The sequence below is a fragment of the Amblyomma maculatum genome, chromosome 9, assembly GCF_055883805.1.
Source record: "Amblyomma maculatum isolate TAMU_Amacu chromosome 9, ASM5588380v1, whole genome shotgun sequence".
Taxonomy (NCBI): domain Eukaryota; kingdom Metazoa; phylum Arthropoda; class Arachnida; order Ixodida; family Ixodidae; genus Amblyomma; species Amblyomma maculatum.
In genome coordinates, this window is record NC_139352.1 from 86,107,527 (window position 1) to 86,135,023 (window position 27,497).

Below are 27,497 nucleotides of genomic sequence, written 5' to 3' on the forward strand. Positions count from 1 at the left end.
TATCGAGAGCTTTATTATTTTTTTATCGCTGATGAGCTCTACAAAGCATTCATCTTTGCTGATGCTCTTAGTTGCGCCAGAAGCGTTTTGACCTCAGAGTTCCACCATAACTTGACTCCCCGACTTAACAGCGTCTACATGCTTTTAGACGAGCGCGTCAAGCGAGTTGGCCTACCCCCCACAACAAGTTAACTCAATCTGCACCCTCACAACACTCCCCAGAAAATCCGGCATCAGCAATGTGAGCGAAAAATCATGGTGGGGCACCGATTATATTCGATGGTTCTTACAACTTAACTATATCAAACAGTTGTGAGGAGCTGCCAACTTGGGCCAATCATTTGAGGTGGGATAGTGGAATAAGAACCAACCTTCCAGTTCTCTTGGATGCCTAGTCAGGCATGCCACACATAGTCCACGCAGGCATGTTTATAAGGCTTAGTTAAAGTGGGGCTTTATATGCCCGGTGGTCATGTATGCTTATTGGTGGAGCTCAAGTGTTCCACATTTTTGTGCACATTTGCTATTCAGACAGGCTGCATGAGTCAAGCTCAAACTGCTATGGGATGTGTGTCATGTCACCAGCATAAATGCAATCAACAACTGGTAATACAGTACGAAACACTTTGTTCAAACATATCTGTACAACTGGTTCACAATGCGGCTACTGCTCCCATGCTTGCTTGCATTTTGGACAGCACGAGGATGTCGACCGGCCTGAACGGCCCATACTGGCCGCACAGTGACGGTGAATCTTGACCGAGCAGTCGGGGTTAGGGCACAACACGCCCTGCAAGAAGGCAAACGGGCATCATTACAGTGTGCTCAGTTAACCGCTGAACAGAGGTCAGTTCACTGTTTAGAAGTACACAAGTTTGTCTTGAGCTGTGTTGCAGATGTGACCACTCTATGCCACTCCCCACAGAACAGCTATCACTACAAGAAAGGAAACCACAGTGCCCCAGAAGAACCACCGGTTACAATATGCTCAGAGCTATCAATCAGCAGGTTTACAGGCAAAAGAAAGTGCTGAATTGAATTGAACAAATTTATTTTGGAAAGGAAGAGCCTGACACCACTGTTTCAGAAGATGGGGTAGAGGTACAGAGCAGTAGATATAGTCTGGCTGATGATCCAACATAAGCAGCAGGTTTTTAACCATCCGTGAAAAACTGTGTAGTTATTGCATTTCTCTTTCAGTGCAAGATATTCTTGCATGATACATTCCCTCGGGGTTTTTGTTTTGCTGAACTGCATAAGTGTGAGGTCATGCAATGTTGGAAAGCTGTAGTACCATGGGTGCAGTAGGTCAGGGTTTTGAGCAATATCGGGTAGTTTGTCGAACAGATCAAGGTCACGCCACATCCCTTCAAACCTTGATATCAATGGCCTTGCTGCTCGAGGTACAATGGTGAATATTATTCAGGAGGGACAAGTTGTGACTACTCGATAGCAAAGATGCTTTGGTCGTGACCTTATACTAAGAACATAAGCACTTGAGTGCTACCTTATCTAATGAGGGCTCATCTGCGTCCACGTAGAGGCCGACTATAATTGACATTCTGTACGCTCCGTATAACAGGCAAAGACCAAGATTATATCTGGCATCTATTCATTTTATTTAAGCATGATGACCTTTATATGCCCATAATGTAGACAACAGCCTAATAGGCTTGCAGTATTCTTAAATAAAAAGTTAAAAAAAGCATGGTGTACCAGAGGAGAATAAATGTGGAAAGGGCATGCTCCAAACGTTGCTATGACAGAACTTTAGGGCCCAGGAAGCTTGAACAAGTTTTTTTTATGTGCGGCAGGAATGTGAGCTTCCTGTCAGACGTTCTGTCTAAGCATTTATGTTATTACTTTACTTTCAATGTACTAGTAGTTTCATTTCAGCGAAGGGCGAGGTTGAGAAGCCTCCCCTGACCAAGAAGGGAACCGCAACTTTTTTCTTCGTGCGGAAAACAGAAATCAGTTTTTGTCTGTCTGAACCGGTAGTTAGTTCTGTGTCACTTGTATCTGTCTGTCTCTCTGACATGTTGTTAAGCTGGGGAATGTGCGTGCAATTTGAAGGCCACCAGCGTAGACCAATAATCTTAGATAGGAGACAGTTGGAAAACTGCGCGGTACGAAGTGGGCCCAAACAATAACCGACATGATGTGAGCAATCCTAAAATGGCTTCTGCACCCCGCACATGTCGTCTGCTACCTTGGCAGGGAGCTAGCTGATGACACACGGATGGAGTAAATGGATACCTGCATGTTGTCTGCCTGAAGTGTATCACTAGGCGACGATTCACATGCACACAAACATGCATTTAAAGATGCTGAAATAAGATATAGGGTACTGATATTAAATGAAGTTACACCGAGGATTCGGACATGCCGACGAGTAGTCTGCTGGGATGCCAAGTGGGATATGCTTCAGAAAAATCAAGTGCTGAGAAACTGCATTTTTTCAAGCCTCAAAAGGACCCTGAGGAGTTGAACGCGTGTACAAATGCAATTCTGTGCGAGAACGAAATGGTACGCGTATGACCTTCGTTTTCAGCTTGACAACATCATCACTTGCAACGGACACCTCGTTAACGTTTAAACTGTCAGGATTCTTCGAGGTGGGTGGATGCTCAAGGAAGCTGCAGTGCATGCCATTTTCCCAAAAATTCTGGCATGTCTCTATCAATGTGCATATGGTATGAACTATTTGCCAACATGCCATTGATGTGCGGTAAAAGGGAAACTTGAAATGTTTAAACTTTAACAGGAAGTAAGAGTAAACTGTGTGGTTTTTAAATGTAGAACCTTGTTGATACGTTCCCGTTTCATACGATTTCCCGGTTCATACGTTCAAAATCGCGAGCAGTAAAACATCTCCAAGGCTATGACGCCGGACGGGCTGTTTGAGTTTCCAAATAATAAAAAAAATATATTTTGCGGGAAAATTTTTTTGTGACCGTCGTCCATCCTACCCATGAGTCATCAACGAAAGCACGCGATAAGTTGCAATCATGACGCCGGCTTTAAGGCGTTTGCGCTATCACCGGTTCCAATGATTGTGTGGCAGTGGACAGCGCCCACCTCAAATGCGACACGATAAAGTGAAAACGAGGCCTGCACAATGGAACGAGCGCTGGCACGCTGCAAATCTGCACGCCGTCTCTCATAGCCCGAGTTGCTTTGGGACATTAAAATCCACAAACCAAACCTAAAAGTGTTGATGAATGTTCAGATCTGTTAGGTCTTGGAGAGTTGTAAATCTCCAGGTGGTATTATATGCCTTCTCCATATCAAAGAAAACTGCTAGACAGTATTGACTGTGTAGGAACACTTCTCAAGCCATATTTTTCAAGACAGGTGAGGTTGTCTACAGTTAGGCATATTTTTTTGAAACTGGACTGGTGGATATTAAAAACAGATGCAGTATCAGTAATTCACACACACAAGATGGATAAATTTAAGAGGTAAAAGAGCGAAAAGAAATGCTTTTCAGAAAATAATGACAATAATAGATTTTAATGTCTAATTCTGGATGGCACATCCGAAAAGCGCCTACTAAACCTAGTCACTTTTTGAAGCAGAGTTTCCCAAATTGTATGATCTAAGATGTATGTTTTGTACATAACTGTGTAAATAAGCTTCCACCTTTTACTCAGACTATGCTATTAGCTATGGCATTACTTTCTTTGTTTCAGGCAAATAGCATCCTTCATAATGCAAATAAAAAAATTACGAGGGTTCAACGCTGCTGAACCAAATATTGAGCGAAAGCATTGGTTGCGAGTGATCGAGTGTTCTTCTCTTTTTCTTCTTCCTCAGCCCACATATAAAGCCCCGCTTTAACCAAGCCGTATGAACGCGCCTTAGTGGCCTATAGTGGTAACGTGAACGCCAGGGTCCTAGCAGGCTGATTCTCACATAACTGTCTCATGTAAAACGAGAGACCCAAGTTGGCAGCTCCTGCCAGCCCACATGGGGTGTGACGTCACAGTGTCACGTGGGTGAGACGTGACTACCGGCTGCGCTACGCTGAAGGCTCGAAACCTAGAGTAGTACTGCTTTCGCAATAATAATAATTGGTTCACAGGAAGGGAAAGGCACAGTATCTGTCACAGTTGTTTCTGTGGACACCTGAACCATGTATAATGGAAGGGAGGAAACTGGGAGTGAAAGTGGAAAGAGGAGCCATAGTGGAGGGCTTCGGAGTAATTTCAACCACCTGGGGATCTTTAACCAGCACTGACATTGCACAGCACATGGACGCTTCATTTCGCCTCCATCAAAACGCAGCCATCGCGGTCGGGATTAAACCCGGGTACTCGGGCACAGTATTCGGGCGTCTTACCACTTCTTCATATTGCAAAGTGCTTTTTATGCCACCTAGCGAGTGCAACAAAGTATATTTCACTAAACATTTGGCCTCTTCTGCAGAATGTCTTCCACCATTTTCTTGCCTACAAAAACTTGAACTAATGTCCGTCATATATATATATATATATATATATTTTTTTTCTGGATTTCTTTGCTTATGGCTTGGAGGAAGGAAGCAACTAAGGAGAGGCCCTCGTCATTCCCAGTGCATTAGAGAAAGTGTGGCGGAAGTGATGTCAAAATTTAGGGTTAGCCAAGTCGGGCCATTAGACACAGCATCTCTGTTGCTATGAAAACTCAGGCTATTATAAACAGCATTGCTATGAAAACTCTTAGCAACAGCGTTGCGCTGTTGCTAAGGGCTCGAGCTATGTGAGCGTCGCGAAGAAAGAAAATGCAGAGGGTAAAGGAGGAGGAGAGACATTGCAGCGTCCAGTCGTGGCATGGCCATGCAACACCCACGCCGGCTTCAAAAAGGCGACGTCAGAGCCTCCTAAGTTTTTTCCTTCCTCCATGGCTTATGGGTGTTTATAAAGCACAAAATGACTCCATGATTCTTGGGATGTCAAGTGCATAAATCCTGGTGCTTTATTATTATGGCTTCAACTATTTTCAGCTTATAAGAAATTTTGTGAATGCATTTGAAATATCAGCCACTGGTACTTTTCCTCAAAAACTAACTGATGAAATGAATTTCTTGAAGCTCGCGGCTATTTCTACTGGCTGATTGGAGCTGGGCGCCCAAGCCGGAATAGAGTGACCTAAGCCGCTACTGAGTGAATCAGCCTTGGTCGACCAGCGGAACATACGAAGCGTGCAGCGGCAGTAATGCTGAGTCAGCTTCAAGTTGAGGTCGCATTCCAGCAACAAAACTGTTGCGGTTGATAAACAAGCAGGAGTGCGGCCCTCTGCAACTTGCTTTTGCATAATTTTAACTCTGTAGATGTTTTTCAATAGATGCACTTCGATATACTAGCGCAAAATCATGGTGATGCCCAGTGCTCTCGGCCGACATCTCTGAAACCGCTAAATACAGCCAGAAAAATTAGTCAAAATGACATCAACTAAAACTTTCGGAGAGATTCGACTCTGGTCACCGGGTCGAGCTAGAGCACCTCGAGTTGCGCCAAATGACAAAAAGAATACACGCAACCTAGGTATCTTTGTCGACCAGTGGAATTCGAAATTGTCATCGCGGGGCAAGAAATTGTGCTCTGAAGCGACCAGTGGAAATCGCCATCGGATATCCTAGTCAGGTTTAAATATATATTAGTTTTGAAATGAGATTATAAACAATGCATCTGAAGAGGTAAATTTTCCGTAACTTTGCTTTCTAGCTTATTTAGACATAAACAGAAACCCGGACACCACACATTCTCAAATATACACATGAGGACACTCACCTTAATGCACATTTGTTTGCACACGTGGCATTTGGGAAGGTCGTCACCAAAATATTCCCGCAGATATGGCTCCAATTCAAGTTGTGCCAGTGGCCCAAAAGATATCTTTCCTTCACTCTGAAAATCCACCACAAAATTGAATTGGCTTCAGTTGCTATCGAAAAAGGGATCCGAATGCAGAAAAGTAAATGCAACGCAAAGACTTTAAACCAAAATAATGGTATGTGGCTCCTTGAAAAGAAGCCACGTCAGCGCATGAGTTTCAGCTTCCAAAATTACTGCATTGTGTAAGGGCATAATGATAATTTCAGCAAACTAGGAATTAGACAACTATTTCCATGGAGATGCACAAAGAAATGCACCCCAGAAAGAGAACTATTTTTTGTCGAACTGAACCTGCACTAAGTCATTATAATATTGCTGACTATTAAAGCCGCATCTAGGCATCACATGTAGTGTTGGACTGTAATGGGGCCAATAAAGCAGTTTCTCCAGAATGTGCAGGGTTTAAAATTAAAGTGAAAAATTCCGCTTTTGCACAAGGGTCGCGCTGCACCAAAATTAGAGAAAAATATTATAGCCAATTTTCATATTTAATCAAATGCGAAGTAGGTGCGTAGCACTGCTTACACCGCAGAACCATACAACACGGCTTCGTTCATAACAACACCAATCAAAAGCGTGGCGTGCCTGAGCCTGTCACCCAAGAGGCCCAGTGAGTGGCTTGGAGCCGAGGTCTAGGGAGCACCGCGCATACACATCTGCTGTCCGTGAAGGCCGAGGAGGAGTGACTGATGCTAAAGGAGAGAGTCCAATTTTGAGGCTGTGCGAGCAACACATGGCTAGTCTGTTCGGAGTAATATACGCTTGTACAGCATTGCCCGGTGATGGCCACAAATGTGATATGCGGCACTCTCTCACTGGCTGCATCTGTGAGGCCTCTCCACCTTCTCATTGGCTAAGACACGTGACGCAGTGCAACACTATCTAGGCTCGCGGTGTCGCCACCATCTCCTTCACACCTCAAGCTCACGGAGAAAGAAGGAGAGAGAGCAAGCTTCGGACCGCCAGCATCGGGATCCGTGATTGCGGCCAGAAGTGCTATGCACTAAAAAAAGTGTAGTTCTTATCCATATGTAAAACATGTAGTTCTTACCCAGCGTAGAACGTACAGTAAGGAGCACTCTGCCTTTTAAGCACAAAAACAACTGGAGTAGACAAACTGTCAGCGTAAACAATGAACACACATCCTACCATGTGACAAAAGACAAGTTGTCAGACTGTCGTTTTTACTATGGTCTCTGTCAGCACCATGAGACCCAAGAGCTCAAAAAGGGCACAGTACGCACACATGTACAGCACTGTCACAGGTTCTGCTCAAACTCTACCGTAACGGGTAGTGCTCCCTTCTCTGAAGACAGTATACAGCATTGCCACGATTCTATGAAAGGCACTTTGCTTTCGGCCATGTGCTTCCCGCCTCTTATATCCTCTCAACACTGAATTGCACTGCAAATGATAATGGTTGGAGCTAGAGGCCTGCAAGAGATGAGAAAGGTCCTCTAGCTACGAGTGGCAGCTTATAAAAACAAATATCAACAGTACCGATTTCCCAAGTCCATAAGCTCAGTTTAAAATTGGTAACGTCAAAAGGGAGAGATATGCTCTGTTGCCCAACAGCCTGTCGACACTTCAGCTGTAAGCAATATTGCACCAAGCCTTTGTAGTTGTATGCAAGGTTATGCAGGCTATGTAAATTTGTAGTAGAGCAAAGCAAAGATAGTTCTTCGTATCAGCCCTGATTACAATGCAGATACACTGGCTTTTGATCACTTTATTGTATCCCGAATTACTAGTACCTGTAGGACATCCCACATTTATGTAAGAGAATGTTTCATTTCTGAGGTCAGGGATTTAGTACATTAGGTAAGTGACCAATTACGCACAAACTGACGTCTACAGTAAACTTTAGGTCAAAGATGCAGATTGACACACCGTGGGAGGCTATCAAAGACATGAGCATTTGTTTGCTGCTGATACATTACTGCATAGCTTTTGCTCACCTTGCGGCGGCAAAAGCAGCACAAGGACGACGAAGTGATGGACCCAAGATGACGAAGTGATAGGACGGGGCAGGAATAGCACGTTTCATAGCCATTTCTTTTGAAAGTTATCTGCTGCATGGGGATTCTACAACACTTGTTTTTCAGCTCAAGAACAAACCAGCTCACCTGGACCAAGCAGCCAAGTTCGGTCATTCGACTCAACAAATCTTCAGCTGCACTCAGTTTCAGGGTTTCCTCGTTATCCTCATAAACAGAGTTGAGCACCTCTGTCGATGCTATGCTCCCAGTGTCAGATTCAACGATTTTCACCACCTGCGAGTCACATCGGAGACTTAGCAGATGTAATAAAAATATCACAGCAAGCTTTTTAGCTGCCAAATTATTTTAACCTGGTAATAAACTTCATAAGCTTCTGTCAATGAATTAACCATTATGTTCAGGTGAGCTAGGTAGGCTATATAAAACTTGTTTTTTTTTTCTTGCATTAAATAGAAAGAAACACACTTTCAACTGCATTTTAGGGCAGTTTCCATTAGGTATCCTGCAGCAGAAGCTGACGATGCTGCAGTACCACAGAAATTGATCAGACGATGAAAATGTAGGTACTAAAGTAATATCCTTTTACAAAGAACATAGTAACATCAAGAGAACTACCTGAAGATGCGCATGCCTTTATATCAGACTGTGCCTTTATGTCATTTCGGTACAAACACAAAAAGCACTAATAAGCGTGCTGACATTTCTGACCAAATGCGTAGATAATTAATCCAGAACATTACCAGTTTCTTGAAAAACTTCATCTCGTTTGGAGAGAACTTGGTTGCACGCTTGGACAGCTCATCGTTCTTCATGTTCAGAAGAGCATAGAAATGGGAACCGTTGTCTTCAGATACACCTCCTTTGATCCTCATGTGAAATGAGGAGATCACTGCATTGATGTCAGATATAAATTTTGCCAGCTGCTGCTGATTGTCCACTGCAAAGCATGGAACTGAAAATGAGAAGAATTCATTTTAATAGATGTCTTTGGTCGCGAATATTTAGAGGAATCCCCAAGGTGGTGTATATTTGTAAAAAGGAAGTAATTACTCCCTTATTAATTATATGTTGCTAGAAACAGGTGCCGCAAAGGGGACACAGTTTAAGGCATGTATGCTGGGTGACAGCCAAGCATATATAACTGGTCTGACAGGTTCAGGGAGCAATTCCCAGTTTTGGTAATCAATGTTTTACCTGGAATTAAGTGAGAATTGCTACATAAACCACTTTCGCTAGTTAGGAACTTTCAGCCACTTTTGCTCACGGCTGTACGTCTACGACCCTAATCATACCCCAAGCGCTGACAGCTTCAACTCGCTTACAAGATGTGTAAACTACCTCTCTTAGGATAAACTAACGTATGTGCCTGGCGCGCTCGACCTCAACACATTTCTTACCTGAGAATTTTTCATGACAGGAGCGGATCACGTCTTCCAGTTCGCGCACGAAGATTACTTTCCTCGAAAGCATTACCTGGACAAACGTGCGGTGATGATCCCCGTATATAGTCATCGCAAATGTCCACAGAAAGAAGTGACCTAAAGGCCTGAAGCTTCCGACACGCTCCTCTCGTTTTCACAAACGCCGCGCCAACCAACCGCGCCAAGGTCCAAGGTAGCCAAGACGGCCAAGATGGCCACTGGCTTGAATTTGAACTTGAATTTTCTTTAAACGCAGAAATAAAATTTTGTGATCAAAAGTAGCAACTTCTCAATTATATTTTATCTGTGCACGCGCAATTAGCATAAGCTTCGCGCTTCACACACTACTTCGCGTCCTCGGGTAGGCCACGTGATCGGAAGCTTGACAGTCCTACGAGTTTCTGGTAGCGCATCGCAGCGCAGCTGATCGCAGGCTGTGTTGTAAACTTGTGCTTTCTCATCTTAGTTTTGTTTGCTGCACGTCGTGATTTTCCGGTAGTACCAGTAGTGCCTTGGTAGTGCCAGCGTCTAGTGTCACACCAAATGAGGGAGTAGAATAAGCTGCAGTGCTGTAGTGCTCTCGTCGTTTTGTTTTGGTGGTGGAGGCGTATGGCGATCCCTGACGACGTTCTTTTGGCGGGATGGGCACCGTTCGGCGCCGCCTGTCTGGTGAGTGGTATATTGATGACATTGTTGAAAGAGAGTTGTTGAATGTAAAAGTGACGGCATGCATGCGTGGTGATCACTTTGGGAACTACTATGTAAGTACAGCTCAAAAGTTCCGAGCCCTTACTATCTGCTTTCAGCATAGTCGGACAGTTAAGACGCCCCCGAACTCAAAATCTACAAGGAAGGATCATTCTCACCCCAAACCCCTAATAGCTTTATTTTCATGTGCTGGGATGTGCCGTTACGAAGCAAACCTTCTGTCCTGGAAAACTTTGGCCACCCTGTAAATCTATAGCTCTTTTGTGAAGAGAGAGCGATGAATATAATTATTTCCCATTATTATTTCACTGATTAAGTAAAGTAGAGGCATATCCTCATGCTTTTTACCAGCCTAAATATGGTCACTACAGTTGTAGCGCATAAGTTTTGATGCCTGCACGAAATGCTCATAGAATGTTTGCTTTAAATGTCATGTTTTTCCATGTGATGTGATGTTTAGGATTGGACAGCGTTTGCACTAGGCAGACCATGCTTTTCATTGTTTTTGACCGCGTAGGCTGTAGTAACACTAAGTGGAAGCAGCTACCAGAGCATCACAACTACATTCACCATTTTAGCATTGCTGAAATACGCACTATAACGATGCACGCATTATTGCAGTCTAGTGCTGCACTTTGTTCTCACTTGCAGTTGTTTACCTTTGAATGAGTGCACCAGGCTTGTATGTGTCTTACGAGAGGGAGCACTGGTGTTTGCATCAAGATGTCTGAGATTGCCCACTTTGCTTGCTTCATATGCAGCCGTGTTCTGCATCACAAAGTACACATAGCTCATTTAGTTGTGAAGTATTTGATACATATGTTTAATGCTCCCTTGTGAAGTCAGTAATGTAATGGCTGTGGGAATATCCAAATAGCCTGCACTAACATCTTCATTAGTTGTAGGTGTAGTCACGACCAGCTGATTGCCAAGGACAAAAATGGTGCCAGATATCTATAGTCATGTAGCTGGGGGCTGGGGGGGCAGGAGGGAAGGCGAGCCAAATTTTAGGTAGGCATGGTAAAATAAAAATAACAAAAGACAGGGACGAGAGCTTTACATATTTGCTTTGCAGCCACTGTTGAAAGCATGGGCTAAAATGTTTCACATACATTAGTGAGTGAAACCAACTTCTCATCAAGGAGACATAGGAGCGGCTAAAAAATGTTTTGGGAGGAGAAGGACAGTTCAGTGTCCATGGCATTTGATGATGCTGTATTTGCATACTATGAATCATCATTTTGGAATTTTTCTGCCTGAGAATGGGTATCATTGCGATTGCCCACTTGCAATATTGACAAACCGAAAACAAATTCTACCCCAGCCAGGCAGAGTTATTTTATTGAACTGTCTGATTGTAGTCATGGAACATATCTTCGGTACTTCATATATACTTTTTGCTAGTATATAAGTACATAATGGGGCTCTGCCCTTCCTTTTCATGTTCATGCACATAAAAAAAAACAACAACAACAACAACAACAAAAAACTTGCTGGCACTACCATGCTATCAAGGCTTCTGCTTTCTGTCGCTTCAGTTGTGAACACAAGGAGTGCCACTTTCCAGTTTTAAACTTTCTTTCATCATTAAATATAAGGACCACTTCCTGAAACAAAATGATGTGGTTTGGTTTGTGGGGTTTAACGTCCCAAAGTGACTCTGGCTATGAGAGACACCATAGTGCAGGGCTCTGGAAATCTGCACCACCTGGAGTTCTTTGACATGCACTGACATCGCACAGCACATGGATGCCTTGCTTTTCGCCTTCACTTAAAAGTGGCCGCCGCGGCTGGTGTTGAGTCCTGCGTCCTTGGGTCCAGCAGTAGAGCACCATAGCTACTGAGCCGCCACGGCGGGACTCCAAAGACAAAATGACGGCTGATTTAGTGTGTTTAGGCAGAATTCGATTAGGTGCGTTAACACATTGATTTTCATCTCAGTTTTATGTCGTAATCTACCACATTATGTGAAAGACCACCAGACGTAAATATGAAGCTCCTTCTTAATCAAGCCGTATGAACATGCATGCGTCTTGCTTGGGTTCCAAGGATCCTGATAGGTTCGCCATTTTAAAGGGCTGGCCAAGTTGGCAGCTCCTGCCAATGGCTTCGTGGCTTTAGACGGTCATCGATGAAGTTGATGAATGGGAATTCTGGTGCTTGCACACTAAAAATGGGATGTATTTAACAGCTTTGTTGTATATGTGACTGCAGGGTCACATGGTTTGATACACTGATAAAACCAAATAGGACCACATTTTCACTGCAGAACATCGTTTCTTGTTTCATGTGGTCCGGTTTGCCAAGTTAAAGCCATAATTGTCCGTTTGACTTGTGATGCCACCTCAGATTGTGTCGTTAAAAGCCGGGGTGTTTTCATTTCGACCATAAATTCGTATCATATTTTGACTTGTTTTCAGTGTTTAGGCCATGGGCTGTTGCATGATTCTTGCCGCAATGTCCTTGTGTTATCCTCAAGCGTCCGCGTTAGCGCATCGAGGGCTTGTCCCTACCCTTGCAGTCAGGATTTGATCATAATGGCACTTATAAAGCTTGCAATCGTAAACATCAGAAATAATTTAACCACATGTGGTTAAATTATTTGATGGCCACTGTGTTTGATGGGGCCCTCACTGTAGTGTCTGTATACAGTAAGCAGCAGCGCATCTTGGCAGTCATCAGTAACCAACTTGCATTCAGAGCTAGTTCACTTTTCTGTATGTCTTCTCCCAGACCAGAATCTGGAGGGGTCATCTTCGGAAGTATCATGCCTTTTATACAGCTTTGTTAGCTGGTGCAGCAAGTCTGAAAATTATGAAAGAAATGTTTAATTGTACGCGCTTTCTACAATGCCATAACCCGTGTGCACTTTTCATGCAGAAAGTGATGATGAACTTATCTCTCTTTTCCTAAACTGCTCGTTCACTCTAAAGGATGTAACTTTGTTGAATTCCCGAGTTTAGGAACCCGCCGAGGTGGCATAGTGGTTAGGGTGCTCAACTTCTGTACCCAAAGATGCAGGTTTGAATCCTGGCCTTGGAAGCCGCTTTTAGATGGAAGCGAAAAGCAAGGCGCCTGTGTGCTGTGTCATGTCAGCACACATTAAAAAAAATACAGGTGGTTGAAATTTCTGGAGCCCTCCACTACGATGCCTCTACGAGTTGCTTTTGGATTTCAGACACCCTGAACCAAACCAAACCATGTTTAGGATTAAAGGCCAATTCACACTCGCGAGGCACAAAGGGCGTGCAAACAGCTATTGCTTGCTACCAGGCAGCAGTTTGACTGTACCAATCGCTTGCAAGGGCGACCCGCGATTCAATTTCGCAAATTGGTCTCATTTGTAATAAGAGCCATCAATCTTGTCTTTTACTGGGAGCAAGGTGTTTGCTTTTGATGATTTGTTATCGTTTTGCAGTTCGCAGCTGCAGAGCTGGCTAGTCGGGCAGCTTTTAATGGCCCTGGGATTGTCGCTTTTTTACCAGTGTAACCATTTGCATCTGCCGCTTTTCAGCCAATACGGTCACACAACCTCCGCAACTCTCATGTAGGAATGGACCTTAAGCATAAATTTTTGCGCAAGTTGGTCAGAGTTGAACGCAACATGGACATGAAGATAACACACGCATAGCTCCAAATGTAGCAGTTTATTGTGTTCCAGCTTCATAAGAGTCCGTGTTGTTCTCTGCTGCATCAGCTATCACTGAAGCATTTAGGATTAAGGAGTGTACTGTCTTGTTGGCATGTGGTGTCCATGAGGACAACTACTACCAGTGTGATTGAAGATTTCAGCTCCGTTTTAGTTCATAGTTGCGAGTAGGCAGAAATTTGGGGCTTGACATTTTATGCTGCGCTATATTGATTGATTTCCATAACGCATTTCTCTTGTGTGTGCAGCTTTGCCTTCTGGTGTCCTGGGTGTACCTATGGGCACTGAGCCTGAGGCGGGAGCGGGAGCCCCTGGCCCTGGCATGCGGCACCATCGCAGTGGCGGCCAGTCTGGCTGCGGCCGCACTTCTGCCGGCCGATGTGTCACTGGTGTCTGCCATGAAGGGCGACAACGGGGCCTTCCTTCCCTGGGCGGCTAATGCATCGGAGCGATCGGTAGTACAGTACCAGGTCCAGCTGGCCTACTATGGTTGGTGCCTCTGCCTCTTGTTGTCATGTGCACAATGCTGAATGGAGACATGTTTGACAGCAGATTTTATGAATTTTATCTCTGCAAGGAAACTCAAACTGTCCATTGCCCACAGTGGGATTAGGTACACAAAGAAGCACAGGGGCAGTCAAAAGCTCCCAGGCCACAGGGCCTGCTTTTGGGCGGTATAGTCAGGCAGCTATGTGAGCCCCAAATCTCAAAATATCTGTGGAGGGTAGCAGAAGCATTATTCTAACCTCCGAGATAATTGACAGCTTTAGTGGGATCTCAAGTGCCAGAATATGCCGACCAGAAGTAGAACTTTTGGCCTGGGAACTTTTGGCTACTCCTGTACATCTATCAACTGCTGTAGGCACAGCCGCTAGTCTTGCACACGCCTATCATCCTTAGTACCATAGACTCTAACCTAAAAAATATGTCTTGGCGTGGTATGTTGCGCCTAACATCCAGAATTCGTACACATGCTGTAAGTGCCGCGGTGGAGGCTTTTTGGGATAATTTCAACTATGTGTAGCTCTCAGCGAGCTTAGAAGGTACCTTGCGTCATGAAGAGCAGGATATTTTAGCCTAAACCAGAAAATTTCTTAACCTAATGCACAAAAAAGAAAAGACCCATGTTATGTCAGAGAAATAGAATAAGCAAGCGCACAGCGAACTTAGAGTCAGTCCAAAGACCTACACGTCTAGACGCAGCTGTCATTCTGCTGCATCAAGTACAGTAATGTTTGACATATATGGTCATGCTGAGCTTGCCTACTGCTGCTGGTGGTGCTGCATTCTTTGGCTGTGCTTGACATACTTTGTAATAATAGGCCCAATATCGCTACTATGTTGGCAATGCACTAGTTCTATGTTGGGCCAGACATTACCATCACGGTGCCAATATTAAGCCAATGAATTGTGCTGAAAAGGCCTGAGTCGGGGCATGTTTTATTCCATATGTCTTGTTGGGAAAGTGGGTGCATTAAGGCTGAATCGCACGCACGCGAAAACTCACGCGAACGCGAACGCGGCACGCGTCGCGCGAAGCCTTCGCGCGAACAGAAATGCATGTGTCGCTTGACTCGTCGCTCGGATCTGCCGAAATAGAAAATTTCGCTCGTTCGCCCGGAAGTAACCGTACGTCACTGCCGCTCATTTCGCATGCTTTCTTTATTTTGCTGTGTTGCATTGTGATTGTACATTACCGCGTAAACATTTCGCTTTGTACGAACAGTGGTGAATAGCCAAGAATTCAAAGAACGTCTAATCGCAACCGAAACAACAATAGAAACAAGGGGTCACGTGACTATTTGTGCCAATTACAGTGCAAGTTCACGCACATTCGATACGGTTTGCTGTAAATACATTTTACTTTGCTACGTTGTCGCAAAATAACGTTAATTCTTGCAATCGTTATGACTGTTGGATTTGGCAATAGTTTTGCGATGTACTAAGCCACTATGCCAGCCAAATGTGAGCCACACAACCTACACAGAGCTTTGTCGCCGTTTCGCTCGGTTCGCGCTGTCGCGTGCATGCGTCTTCCCTAGTAGGCGACGGAGCGAACCATGATCGCTTACGCCGCGCCGCCTTGTCGCTTCGCTCACTTTTTCGCTCACATGCGTTTCCCGCTTTACACTTTAGGATAGAAAGGTGTGCAGCTGTGGAACCTTTAAATGGCAACGATACTGGACATTATGCAGCTAAGCTTCCAAGAGCTGCACTACTCTGCTCATTGCAATTACTTTATACCTGTGTTGAGTAACAGGCTAGAGTAACAATGCTGTCTTCTCCAATAGCTTCACCTTTGCTTGTCCGCAATGCGTGGAAGGCATGCGTGTGTGGTAAGAGTAGCAGCAATTGCACATTGTGGTGCATAATGGCTTGCCCACGGCAAAATGGTTCACCATTTTGAGAAATGCAAGCAAGGTGTGTTGCAGCTAAGCTTCCAAGAGCTGCACTACTCTGCTCATTGCAATTACTTTATACCTGTGTTGAGCGACAGGCTAGAGTAACAATGCTCACTTCTCCAAAAGCTTCACCTTTGCTTGTCCGCAATGTGTGGAAGGCATGCATGTGTGGTAAGAGTAGCTGCAATCGCATATTGTGGTGCATCATGACTTGCCCACGGCAAAATGGTTCACCATTTTGAGAAATGCAAGCAAGGTGGGTTGAGTCACTCATTTTTGTTTGTCTGTTGATGTTGCTTAAAGATGTCAGTAAGGCAGTGGGGCAAAATGTAACTGTGTTCAGGCCTAGCCTGTAATCTAGTATAGCATGTACGCATGTACGGGGCCTTCTTCATGGGGATAGAGAAGATTAAAAAGGTCCTTTATGCAAACTACTGGCCTATTGGTGTACATTAGTGAAAAAGCAGCGCAACAACGAGACACACGAGAGACAAGCGCTGACTTACGACTCGAAGTCTTAGAGTACAACTCGAACTTTTCTTAGAGTTGTAAGTCAGCGCTTGTCTCTCGTGTGTCTCGTTGTTGCGCTGTTTTTTCACTAATGGATAACCAACACGCCCAAGCAGCCATTGTTGCTATTGGTGTACGACTGGCGAGCTCAACGTAATATATTGTGGTCACTGAAAAGCTAATTCTCCAGAGCCCTCTACTACGGGGACAAACCTCATAAACCTAAACATAATTTACTCTCCTCCTCATGCAGAAATTGGACTGAAGCTATATTGTATGGGACAAGTAGAGGAACCTTTTCAGAATCACCTGCGAGTGTGTTGCTGCCATGGGAAAATTTTATAGGCTAGCCTATGAAAGAAGCACCCTGAATATCTGTTTTTTTGTCATTCATATCGCTTTTTTTTTTCACAGGTATTAAGGCTTTGCATACATTTAGAAGTCGTATACGTCGGTGAACGAAATGAGCATTCAAAACGTGTGTTTATTTGAAAGTGCGGATGAGGAGCAGAATGAATGTGGGACTTTTGGGGTGTCAGCGATTGAAGCTTGGTTCTCTTGTGCAAGTGATGGGCTGCGCCAACCCATCTTGATTGCAATTCCTCATCTCGGTCAGTGAAATACCATTTTGCGCGATATTAAGCCTCCTCCCTAATTTAAAAAAAAAAAAGTATTTGAGCCACCACACTTGCTCACTCAGTCATCAAACTGGAGCTGTTTGAGTCCCGAGGTAGCGCAGTGCTCGCAGTGGGATCTCCACAGAGTAATAGACGTGGCATAATGCTCGCAGGGTAATTGGGGATCAGAATGAGTTTGAAGAGGGTTGTCACAGCTTGATGTTAAAGGGAAATTAATCGCGTTTGCCAAAGATGTTTTCCCAGGTTTGTATGCCAACTGAAATGTTATTTTTTTGTCAAGATATACCTGCAAAAACACGAAGGATTTTTCGAATCTAAAGGAAGGTGCTTAGAATAGAGTAAATATGGTATTATTGTATCCTACCCTGCCAACCGTCAGTTAGGTGCGCCTGGAAATTGTGTATCTTGTGCAAGTCAACAGCTAAATATCCATTTGCCTGCAGTTCTGTACGGGCTGCTGGTGCTGCTGGCATTTGTGGTGTTGCCCTTTGCCTACTTCTTTTCGGAGGAGAAGGACGACATGCTCGAAGTGGGAGTCAGCACGGTGAGCCGGTGGTTGTTTTCTCACTGTACATGAAGGAGTCTCGTATCTAGTGAAGTGCTTTCTGAACGCTTGGCATTCGCTTGTTTTTTTTTTTTTTTTTTTTAAGGTGACATTTTTTCAAGGCTCATGGAACGAAATACCGTGCGCTAGATCTGTCATATTCCGCGAGATATGTTCTTGTCTAGCGTTCCTGCCATCTGCAATCCCTCACTTGAACGCGCGCTAAGGAACGCCATGCGACAGGAGCGATGGTGTACCGTCCAAACACACTTGCCGGAGGAAGTGTGACAGACATTGCGCCTTTCCTCTCCTGTGAACCTAGTTATATGTGGCACTGCAACGTGTGCTGATAAGACGCAAATAATAAGAGAGGAAGGGTAGGCTTTTGCCATTCTCCTCTTAAGAATCTCTGAGACCCTGTAACTTTTTTTTTTTTTTTTTGCAAGTACTATGTGATCTCATTAATGCAGATTCACTTGATTCAAATTTTGAATTTTATTGATACAATGCTTTGGTCCTGTCTGTATCAAACAAATTAAAAAAAGATATTGAAAAGAAGCTGATGTGGCAGTTTAAATTTATGGCTGCTGGTCTCTGTTGTATTGTAGAAGAAAGCCAGTATGTCTGTTAGATTTAGTGATGACGAAGGCCAAAGTTGCAAAAGTGTTACGGTAGGGCAGAATGAAATATGTTTGGTGGCAGAGCTGTTATGAGGCAGAATGTTCTCTTTCCTTTTTTTGCATTATGAAACTAATTCTTGTGCAAATTGTTTGGAAGTATTATTGCACCCATTTAAATGGCCACAATTATAACAGATGCTGTAAGTTGTCAATTTAACAACCGACCAAAGGCAGTACTACCATCAGAATATGTATCTGGACAATGTCAGTGCATCTCGGTTTTAACAAAAAAGTATGGTCACACCACTCTGTTATAGCAAATGAGGAGGTGCTGTAAACTTGCTCGTGCAGTCGAAACACTCTGTTCTGCAGAAACTTCACACAAAGCTTCTCTCAGCCTTCATGGTGCACAGAAGAAAAAAAAAAAATCAGTGGCATAGCTCAGCTAGGCCAGAATATACATAGCCAGAGCAGGACAGTCACAGATTCACTTCCCACAGCATGTTCATGTTCTTCTCCTAGTTCGGGAACAACTCGGCATTTTTGCTGTTCCACAACATGACGGCGTTGCTTGGCCAGATGTTCTTCCCGTTCTTCAGGCACGCTTAGCCTTCCTTGCTTCATTGGCACGTTGTCGATGCGATGACTTCTGGGTCCGTTGACGCTTCTTCTCGTAGCCTCCGCTGATGCCATTCAGAGTATGTGCGCTCGTCAATAGCCTCTTCTTCTATGGCACATCTGATGAGCGAGCACAGCATCGCGGCTTATATGCTCAGCTGTGGGGCAATCAGGTGGTCACTTGGAGCCAGGCGTGATGCCGCAGTGGGAGAGCCTGGCACATATGCAGTGAGGCTGCATAGCGAAGTGCTGACCATCTTGCGCGGCCCTGCGGAGGCAACCAGTTTTCATGGTAAAGGCACATGCGCAGTTGTGGCGCAAGCTGGGCACTGCGAAATGCACATCTGCTAGCCTAGTGTAGCTTTCGTTACAAAAGAATGCCAAGAAAGACAGCATTGAAACTGCCGATCACTGCTGGCTAACCACATGCCTGTGGCCTACAAGGCCTGTCATTCGGTGCATGTGTGCAGAAGGGTCAAGGCATTAGAAGGAGAAGTGTGTTGAGCAAAAGACGTGGGCAGCATTGAAAGCAAAGCTGCTCTGCGCAGTCGATGATCAACCAGTCATTTAAGGAGTTTGAATGCCTAGCTGGTTGCCCTGGTCATGGGTTAATCTTTGTCAGCGCAGTCGGTTGTACGCATTTTGTGCTGCTAGTGCAAACAGGAGCCGGTGCATTTCATGTCTTTTTCTGTCAACATGCACGCTGCACAGTAGCTGCACGGGCTCAAGTACGACAGATGACGCTGTCTAAATCCATATGATGTGCCGCATGGGAATTTGTCACATCATGTCGTTGATTCACAGCTGGCCAAACATCTCTTGGGTGTCTTTGTTTTGCTGACACGTACAGTACCGTCCACTGGTAAAGAGAACATGAGAACGCATGGCTGCCGCGCTTTAAAAAGCATTTTAGAGAGAGCCCGCAACAAATGACCACAGAAAGTGCATGCTCAGTAAGCATGGCCGGCTGCTCTTCTCGGGCATGCACATAGTGCCAACCATTCTTGCCAGTTGTCAATGGCAGTGCTTTTTAAAGTGTTTAGGCCATGCTAGCAAGCATTCTCTTTATCAGTGGACCGTACATTGTAGAGGTAGGCTGTAACGAAGCCTCCATGAGCAAAATATGGACACTCACCTACCGCTAGATACTATTTGATTAGGGAGGCCAAACCGTGAACGCTTTGACCACTGGTAGTTGGCAGCAAATGTTTCGTCCTGAAGAACATAATGATGCCGGAGAACTTGTGAAGCAATACGATGGGGTCTGCTTTCAACAAGTAGGAGCAGATAGCTTCTTTTTAAACTTATTTTTAAAGAATGAATGCTGCTCTTGTCAGGCTTTGTTTTTGGCTCTAGTATTTGCTGTCCGTTTATTACAAACTACTTGATTTGCATGTCAGTCAGGTTCATTTTAAGTGGATCCAACCATTCATTATTATTCAGGTACAGTGGTATGTTTCCAGGTGGCTGTGTCAGCCAACGTAGTGTACAACATAGCAGGGGCAAGGGAAATAAAAAGGATGAGCATATTTTTTTTTTTTGCACCATATCCGTGCCTTCGTCATCACTGGAGTGGAAGTCAAGGGCTGGGGATTAATCCTGTTTACAATTTCTCAATGTGCACTATGATCTCAGCGTCAAGACCTCGAGATCCTTCTTACCTAGAGACTCTATTCGAGTCATACTAGCTTTTGCATTTGGTTGCTTATCCCAAGGCCGTGGGATAGAATCTGCACTGTGTGGGCCACATTATTAAACTATAATTAATAATTATTAACTTAAAATGATTTAGAGCACTTCATTAAAATATCCCTTATACCCGGCTGCAGCCTTTAGGCATTAAACATGAGAGATAGTTTGACTTTCTTAAAGAGCGAACAACAGAGCCAGGAGTTAAACATGCAAGCTGGTACTGGAAAAGGGTGAAAGGAATAGGAGGTAGTAGGTGGTGATGTGGAAGACTATTATTTAAGTCAAATGCCCCTACTGGAAAGGAGCAGTTCATATTTAGTTATATCTTGAACCAGGTTGCAAGGTGACCATTGTGTGTGTGTGTGTGTGTGTGTGTGTGTGTGTGTGTGTGTGTGTGTGTGTGTGTGTGTGTGTGTGTGTGTGTGTGTGTGTGTGTGTGTGTGTGTGTGTGTGTGTGTGTGTGTGTGTGTGTGTGTGTGTGTGTGTGTGTGTGTGTGTGTGTGTGTGTGTGTGTGTGTGTGTGTGTGTGTGTGTGTGTGTGTGTGTGTGTGTGTGTGTGTGTGTGTGTGTGTGTGTGTGTGTGTGTGTGTGTGTGTGTGTGTGTGTGTGTGTGTGTGTGTGTGTGTGTGTGTGTGTGTGTGTGTGTGTGTGTGTGTGTGTGTGTGTGTGTGTGTGTGTGTGTGTGTGTGTGTGTGTGTGTGTGTGTGTGTGTGTGTGTGTGTGTGTGTGTGTGTGTGTGTGTGTGTGTGTGTGTGTGTGTGTGTGTGTGTGTGTGTGTGTGTGTGTGTGTGTGTGTGTGTGTGTGTAATATAATAGTATACATATGTATAGTTCCTGTTGGTAATGCTTCAAGTGAATTTTTACAGAGAGTGGTATCGGCACTGAAGTACACCATCTTGTTCCTGCTGGTCGCTGGTGTGCTGCTCACCATTGGGTGAGTGTCCATGTCCAGCTGCTCCTGTTGCAGATAACTAGTAATGCTGGAGGAACTAGTGGATTGTAATAGTAATAGTACAGTAGGTAGTAGTAGTGGGGTGGAGTCTGGAAGTGTCACTTCTGAGAAAACAGAATGGTGTTGACTACAAAAAATCCACCTCGTGGGAGGATGTTTCTGGCTCGAATCATTAAACACACATAATCTTGGGTAACTTGGGTAATGAGTCTCATCTGAGAAACACAATATAGGAGGTGAGGACAGCGGTGAGTATGAAATGACTGCATTTAGAAGAAAATCATCGCCTTTAGAGCTTCAGTGGCACATAAGTACCAAAGGCAACAGTGCCTAACCTAATTTAACTATTCCAGCAGTCATTTCTACAAAATGGAACACTTTCTTTAATATTTGTTTCATCTGTTGGCTCTAGGAACATAACTCGGAAGGAGCATGTGCAAGTTGTCTTTATTATGCTCGGCGGGTAAAATCTTGTTTGTAGTAAAATTGCAGCCTTGTGTGCTCTAATGATGGCAGAGTATGGCTAAGTTGGAAAATGAGAGAAGCCTCCACAACTGCTGCTTTGCTGGGGAACTGCTGCAGCCATTCAGGCATGGAGGGAACCATTCAACCCTTTGTGTCTGTGTTGTCGTTTAGAACAAGGAAAAGAAAAGTAGTAAAAGCTTGTTAATTCGAACCTCGATCATTCGAATTTTCGGACAATTCGAACTACAATACTTGGTCTGGCCAAGCTCCATAGAGATCTGTGTACAAAAAAGTTGTTAATTCGAACGCGAGTCGGTTCTCCTACGGATAAATCGAATTATGTGCCGCCGTGTCTGGGCAGCTGGCGCACAGCACGTGGCCAAAAAAAAACCACCTTCATGAAAGACCGGCATAGTTAGAGGCTGCACATATACAAAACGGAGACAGAAAGGAGACAGAAGTGGGTAAAGCCTAATTGATGCCATGACCGGCATGGCGGCTGGCGTCGCCAGAAGGTAGTGGTTGACGGCCGCGGCGGCGGCTGCCTGCTCTATTTTCCTACAACCTCCGAGACTTGCAACTAAATGCTCGTTAATTCGAACCTTGTTCATTCGGAAATACGCATAAGCACTGTCGGCGCGGTCCCAGCCAACGTCCATGAAAAGCTATGACATCGGACGGGCGTGCGCTACGGGTTAAATGGGAACTTTTTTTTTTTTTTTTTTTTTTGCAAGAGTCCTCCATCCTTCTAGCCATCAGTCGTCAACGAAAGTATGCAGTCAGCCACGATTATATCTCTGACTTTTAGAATCGTTCGCTTCAAAAGGCATTTGCTGCTACTGCGCATTCCAATAAATTTAGTGGTAGTAGACATCGTCCGTCTCAATTGTCTATGGCGTGATAAAGCAAATGTTCTGAAAACGAGGCTTGCGGAACCGGACAAACACTGGCACTCTGCCAAGTTCACTTCCCCACTTGCTAGAGCTAACTTCAATAAGTAAGCATACCATGATGTTATCGCTGTGCAGCATCTTGGCGCACTGCCAAGAAATGCATTGTGGATCGTGACAGCATGAAACGGAGGGATGTGCTAATGACCGACGCCTTCTTCTTTCTTTTTTTTTTTTTCAAATTCTTAGGCAAAAAATTGGAGGTGGGTAAGTTCATTATGCGAGAGGGTTCGTTACGAGAGGAAATACGGTAAATTTACCGTAATGAAATGGTTGTTGTCACTTTTTCTTAGACCATTCAATAATTCGAACATTTCCCCTGGTCCAGTAAAATCCGAATTAACGAGCTTTTACTGTATCTACTGCTTGTTAAAGCTTTAAACACCAAGCTCGCGATGTGTGTGCCGTTAATAAATAGTATTCCTTGGCCAGTTCTTACAGCTGTTCACTTCATGCCATAATGTAGACTCGGGAAGCAGCATGCCACAATTAAGCCTGTCAGCTAGCAGGAACACGGTAGAAGTTGTGTTGCAGGCATGTGAAAAGAATGGCTTGAAAAAATTTAGAGGGGTGCACTTAAGTCTCCTTACGTGCGATAATGCACAACCACACAAGGGCGTCTTGCATTGGATTTGATTGTCTTGTTATGTGGATTCTGGACTGCTTTGTTACCTATGACTTGAATTAGGGCTACGAGTAATGTGGCTAGTCATTATGCAATGTTATTAAGGCATTGTAGCCAGGTAATCATGACTGTATTTGGTATTTTGTCTTTTTTTGGCTTGTTACATGAATTGTGTTGGATTGGCTGTGGATCTGCCTTTTGGTCATGGATTCTGGAGACTGTCACTTTCTGCACACACCATTAGTGGGGTAGGAATTGCCTTTGCATTAATACCGGCTCTGGCTGTTGTCAATGTACAGGGCAGTGATCCCCCTGCGACAGCTTCCGCCGAGCAACAGCACCGAATGGGACAGGATCCAGTTCCTCGTTGATGAGCTTGTTGCTAGCCGTGAGTACGCTTTTCTTCCGCCAGAGCTCTTTAATATAATCACTTGCAAAACTTCCCATAGGGCCCATGTATTTAAATATATGGCGGTTTTGATTGGTTAAAATTCGGGTGTTTACAAATAGCAGCGGTGCCTGCGGCCATTAAAGAAAACTGTGTCTAAATTGCAAACTTCCAGATTGTTGATAAATGCACGATCACCGGGAAAATAAAATATGTTCAAGAGTTGCAGTAGTGAAAATTCTTGGACATAACAGCTCTACTGATAATTGAAGTGAAAAATAAGAAAGAATAAGAATAACTTCCCAGAAATCAATGACTGCAATAACAGAAAGCTTGTATTGATCAGCTTGGAACTGCATGAGTTACTCTGTTGGTTGTACTGTGCAAACAAGCATGTTTATTTGCCATCAAGCCTTTTTGTTAGTGATAAGTCTGCATGTACATCACAGAAAAGCATTATTTAATCATTATGAGGATGATGCTACAAAGGTACTAAACACTAGGAATATTCTAATGAGTATTAGAAATCCATACAGGGCCCATCACCAATATGCTAAAGCTCTAACGTTGCTCTATCAAAAACATGAGCATGAGCAGAAGGCCGTGAAGTTAAGAATGTGAAGAGACTCTTTACTGCTGTCTATCCTTCCTGGAGGCACTACTAACCAGTGCCCAAGTAGTTATCAGCATAGGCATATGATAAAAAGAGGATATGCACAAGATAGAGAGCAAGAATGTACTGTTTATTGATATCAGAACATTGGTCGTGCTTGAGTACATCAAAGTGATAGATTGCACGTTTGAATCTGTTGGGTCAAAATAGTGAAAATCTTTTAGTAAATCTCATTGTTGCTGTATGAAGTGTAGAAACAAGCATTACATTGCTGCTTCATGTTACTAAATAAAAAGAATCAAATTGGATATTTTTGCATAACAGGAGTAGAAATTTGTAACCATTAAAAGCATTTGACCTTGGAAACATGCTCCAAAATATAATTTGAATGCTCCAAAACCGTAATTTTACTGCTCCAAAGCTGCTTCAGAATGCTTGAGCCTGCTTCCACCCTTGATCAGTGCGTAAAGAAAGTTGGAAGACCAACATCAATCAGCCTTTGGTCTTTTCTTGTCTTTTTTAATGATGGGCCAGATGTAAACTGAAAATGACGTCGTGATATATAGTATCAGGAGACACTAGGCACAGTGACTTCCATTTTAAGGCGAAAGCCTTTAATGGCTCATGCTGTCGTGGACAAAATGTGTCCCGCTTTTGCGGCGTGCTGATTGATCGAGGCGGGATGACGTCATAGAGGTATCGACCAATCACAGAGCACCACCAAAGTATGCGCGAATGCGTGCCTTATATGGCCATATGTCAATCAATGATCAATCACTAATTAATGAATTAATTAATTACACATTGGTGCCTAATTAAGTAATTCATTATATAACTAGCCAATTATTAATTAATTGTTTAAGTAACTAATTGATAACCTGCTTCACAATTAATTAATTAATTACTGATTAGTGCCAGTTGCCTAGCAGAATGCGGCACTCGGGCTTTCGCCTTTCACTACTTTAGTCGTCAAAGTACCTCTTAATTTTTTTTTGTTTTAAACATGCGCTGAAACTTCTTTTTTAGGGGTGTCCAGTTGTGTAATCACTATTGGTTTCACTTTTATATTTGGTCCTCAATTTTTTTCTTACATGTCCTCCTTTGTGACCTGTTTTGCATCGCGGTTGCAACACATTTTAGTGCAAAGGCACTCCTTCATATGGTCTAACACAACCAGGGATGTTGTGGCTTGCATGGCCATAGCCATGCCAAACAACTTTCTCGATTGGACCGGGGACTCTAGTCTTTGGCCTGAATGTTCAGATTTTGCGAGTGCTGCCCTAAATCTCCCGATAATTGACCTCTGACCTCGCAAGAGTGGGTTTTGCAAAACCGGTACAGAAATGTCTGAAGCCCCATTGTAATTGCCAGCATCACTATCGGCGGCCCCACTAGCACCGTCGGCATCATTGGCTAAACAGCCAATCAAGGCCAATTCGAGCCAAAGCTGGCCACATAAAAAAAAAAGAGAGAGAGGTGTGTGTGCTGTGCTAGTTTTGACCAGCAGCATCATGGTGGTCGTTACTAGTCAGCGGAGGCGGCGCCGTTTTCGGAGCACAGCACTGGATATTTGGCGGCAGCGCAGTGACATTACGGCGGTGCAGTGGTTAAAGCGCTCGGTTGCTGTGTCCAGGGATGTGGGATCGAATCCCAGTTTCAGCGGCTACTTTTCGGTGGAGGCGGAAAGCTAGGCACTCGTGTACTGTGTGACGTCAGTGCATGTTAAGGTACCCCAGGTGATTGAAATTTTCGGATCCCTCCACTACGGCGTCTCTCATAGCCTGAGTTGCTTTGGAGCGTTAAACTTCACAAACCAAACCATCCCAACTATTTTCTCTTTACCAACTGCGCAGGTGGTGAAGATTCCTTGAGCTTTCTGCTGTCGCTGTTCATGCTGGTCGGCATGTTCCTGCTCATCATATACACAGTAAGTGGCAGCAGCCACGTACAGAATATCAGTGGTGTGCCTTGTATTTTTGGCTTTTGTTTTTTTTTTTTTCTGTTTTTGCCTTTTCTTTGCCATTTTTACTGATTACCGTATAAATGCGTGCAAGGGCCGGACTTCTTTTTTTCAGATTCGAGGGCGAATTTTTGGGTTGCAGCCCATACACGCAACATACGAAAAAAAAAAAAAAGTTTTTGAAATTAAAACAGACCAATCAGTGAATGTGTGCCGTTTATTTATCATTCAATCATCACTCATGGAGTCTTCCGACTCCAAGCTCCACTACATTTAGTTTAAAGCCTGCCGTATAGCTACCAATATGCTTGCCCATCGTGCTAGAATGGCAACGCTCGGCGGCAGTTCACGAAAAATTAAGCAGAGAGCATACAAGAACTGCAACTATGGGGTGTGACCACGCCAACCACGCTGCCACTACTCACATGCCTTTGACAGTCGCAGAGCAAAGCCACGGTGGCCGGGGTTGGCGATGCGATATGTATTACGGAAGCTTGCGGCAGAGGGAAAATATGATGACGATGAGTCGCAACTTTGGGCGCCATTTGTGGGCGGCAAGTGGAAGCTCCTGTGCATGTGCATTTTTAAGGCTATTCCCGCGTGGGTCGGGGAAAGTTTCGGTGCGGCCTTTACATGTTTTTTCTTTTTTTTTTTAATATTTGCTTTGGGGAAAAGGGGGGTGTGACTCATACACGTGTGCAGCCCTTACACGCGTTTATACAGAATGCAAAGAAAGGTGCTGGTTTGTGGGATTTCATAAAACAGAAACCCACAATAACAGAGGGCTTTTAGAAACCCACAATAACAAGGGGCATTGAGGCACTTAACAGGTGAGGTGTTATTAATGTAAGATTGCAGCATTATTT

At 44.1% G+C, this 27,497-nt stretch overlaps 2 protein-coding genes across 3 annotated transcripts in view; one reads left to right on the forward strand and one right to left on the reverse strand.

Moving 5' to 3' along the window:
• Nucleotides 1-610: 610 nt before the first annotated feature.
• Nse1 (SMC5-SMC6 complex component Non-SMC element 1) lies at nt 611-9,414 on the reverse strand. 2 transcript variants are annotated; one of them, XM_084579310.1, is made up of 5 exons: nt 9,274-9,414; nt 8,617-8,813; nt 8,003-8,149; nt 5,772-5,888; nt 611-790 (listed from the first exon to the last, which is right to left on the reverse strand). In XM_084579310.1, exons 1-5 carry the CDS (start codon nt 9,386-9,388, stop codon nt 665-667), a joined length of 702 nt encoding a protein of 233 aa, XP_084435436.1. In that variant the 5' UTR covers nt 9,389-9,414; the 3' UTR covers nt 611-664. The 2 variants fall into 2 exon arrangements, with proteins under 2 accessions (XP_084435436.1, XP_084435435.1); XM_084579309.1 differs by having other exon boundaries at nt 8,617-8,828.
• Nucleotides 9,415-9,664: 250 nt separating this feature from the next.
• The window catches only part of LOC146179680 (putative lysosomal cobalamin transporter), a 43,243-nt gene continuing 25,410 nt past the window's right edge, over nt 9,665-27,497 (forward strand). The window contains exons 1-6 of the mRNA XM_084579311.1: nt 9,665-9,966; nt 13,903-14,143; nt 17,648-17,748; nt 21,545-21,612; nt 23,970-24,058; nt 26,525-26,598. Coding sequence (XP_084435437.1) covers nt 9,907-9,966; nt 13,903-14,143; nt 17,648-17,748; nt 21,545-21,612; nt 23,970-24,058; nt 26,525-26,598 — 633 coding nt within the window. The 5' untranslated portion in view covers nt 9,665-9,906. The remainder of the gene's footprint in view (nt 9,967-13,902; nt 14,144-17,647; nt 17,749-21,544; nt 21,613-23,969; nt 24,059-26,524; nt 26,599-27,497) is intronic.

Excerpts from the sequence above, each read along its gene's own strand:
- Nse1 (XM_084579309.1), bottom strand. The coding sequence starts at position 9,388 with ATGACTATATACGGGGATCATCACCGCACGTTTGTCCAGGTAATGCTT. Across the intron at positions 8,829-9,273 it reads CTGTCATGAAAAATTCTCAG|TTCCATGCTTTGCAGTGGAC; the intron begins GTAAGAAATGTG and ends TCTCATTTTCAG. Across the intron at positions 5,889-8,002 it reads AACTTGGCTGCTTGGTCCAG|AGTGAAGGAAAGATATCTTT; the intron begins GTGAGCTGGTTT and ends GTGGATTTTCAG.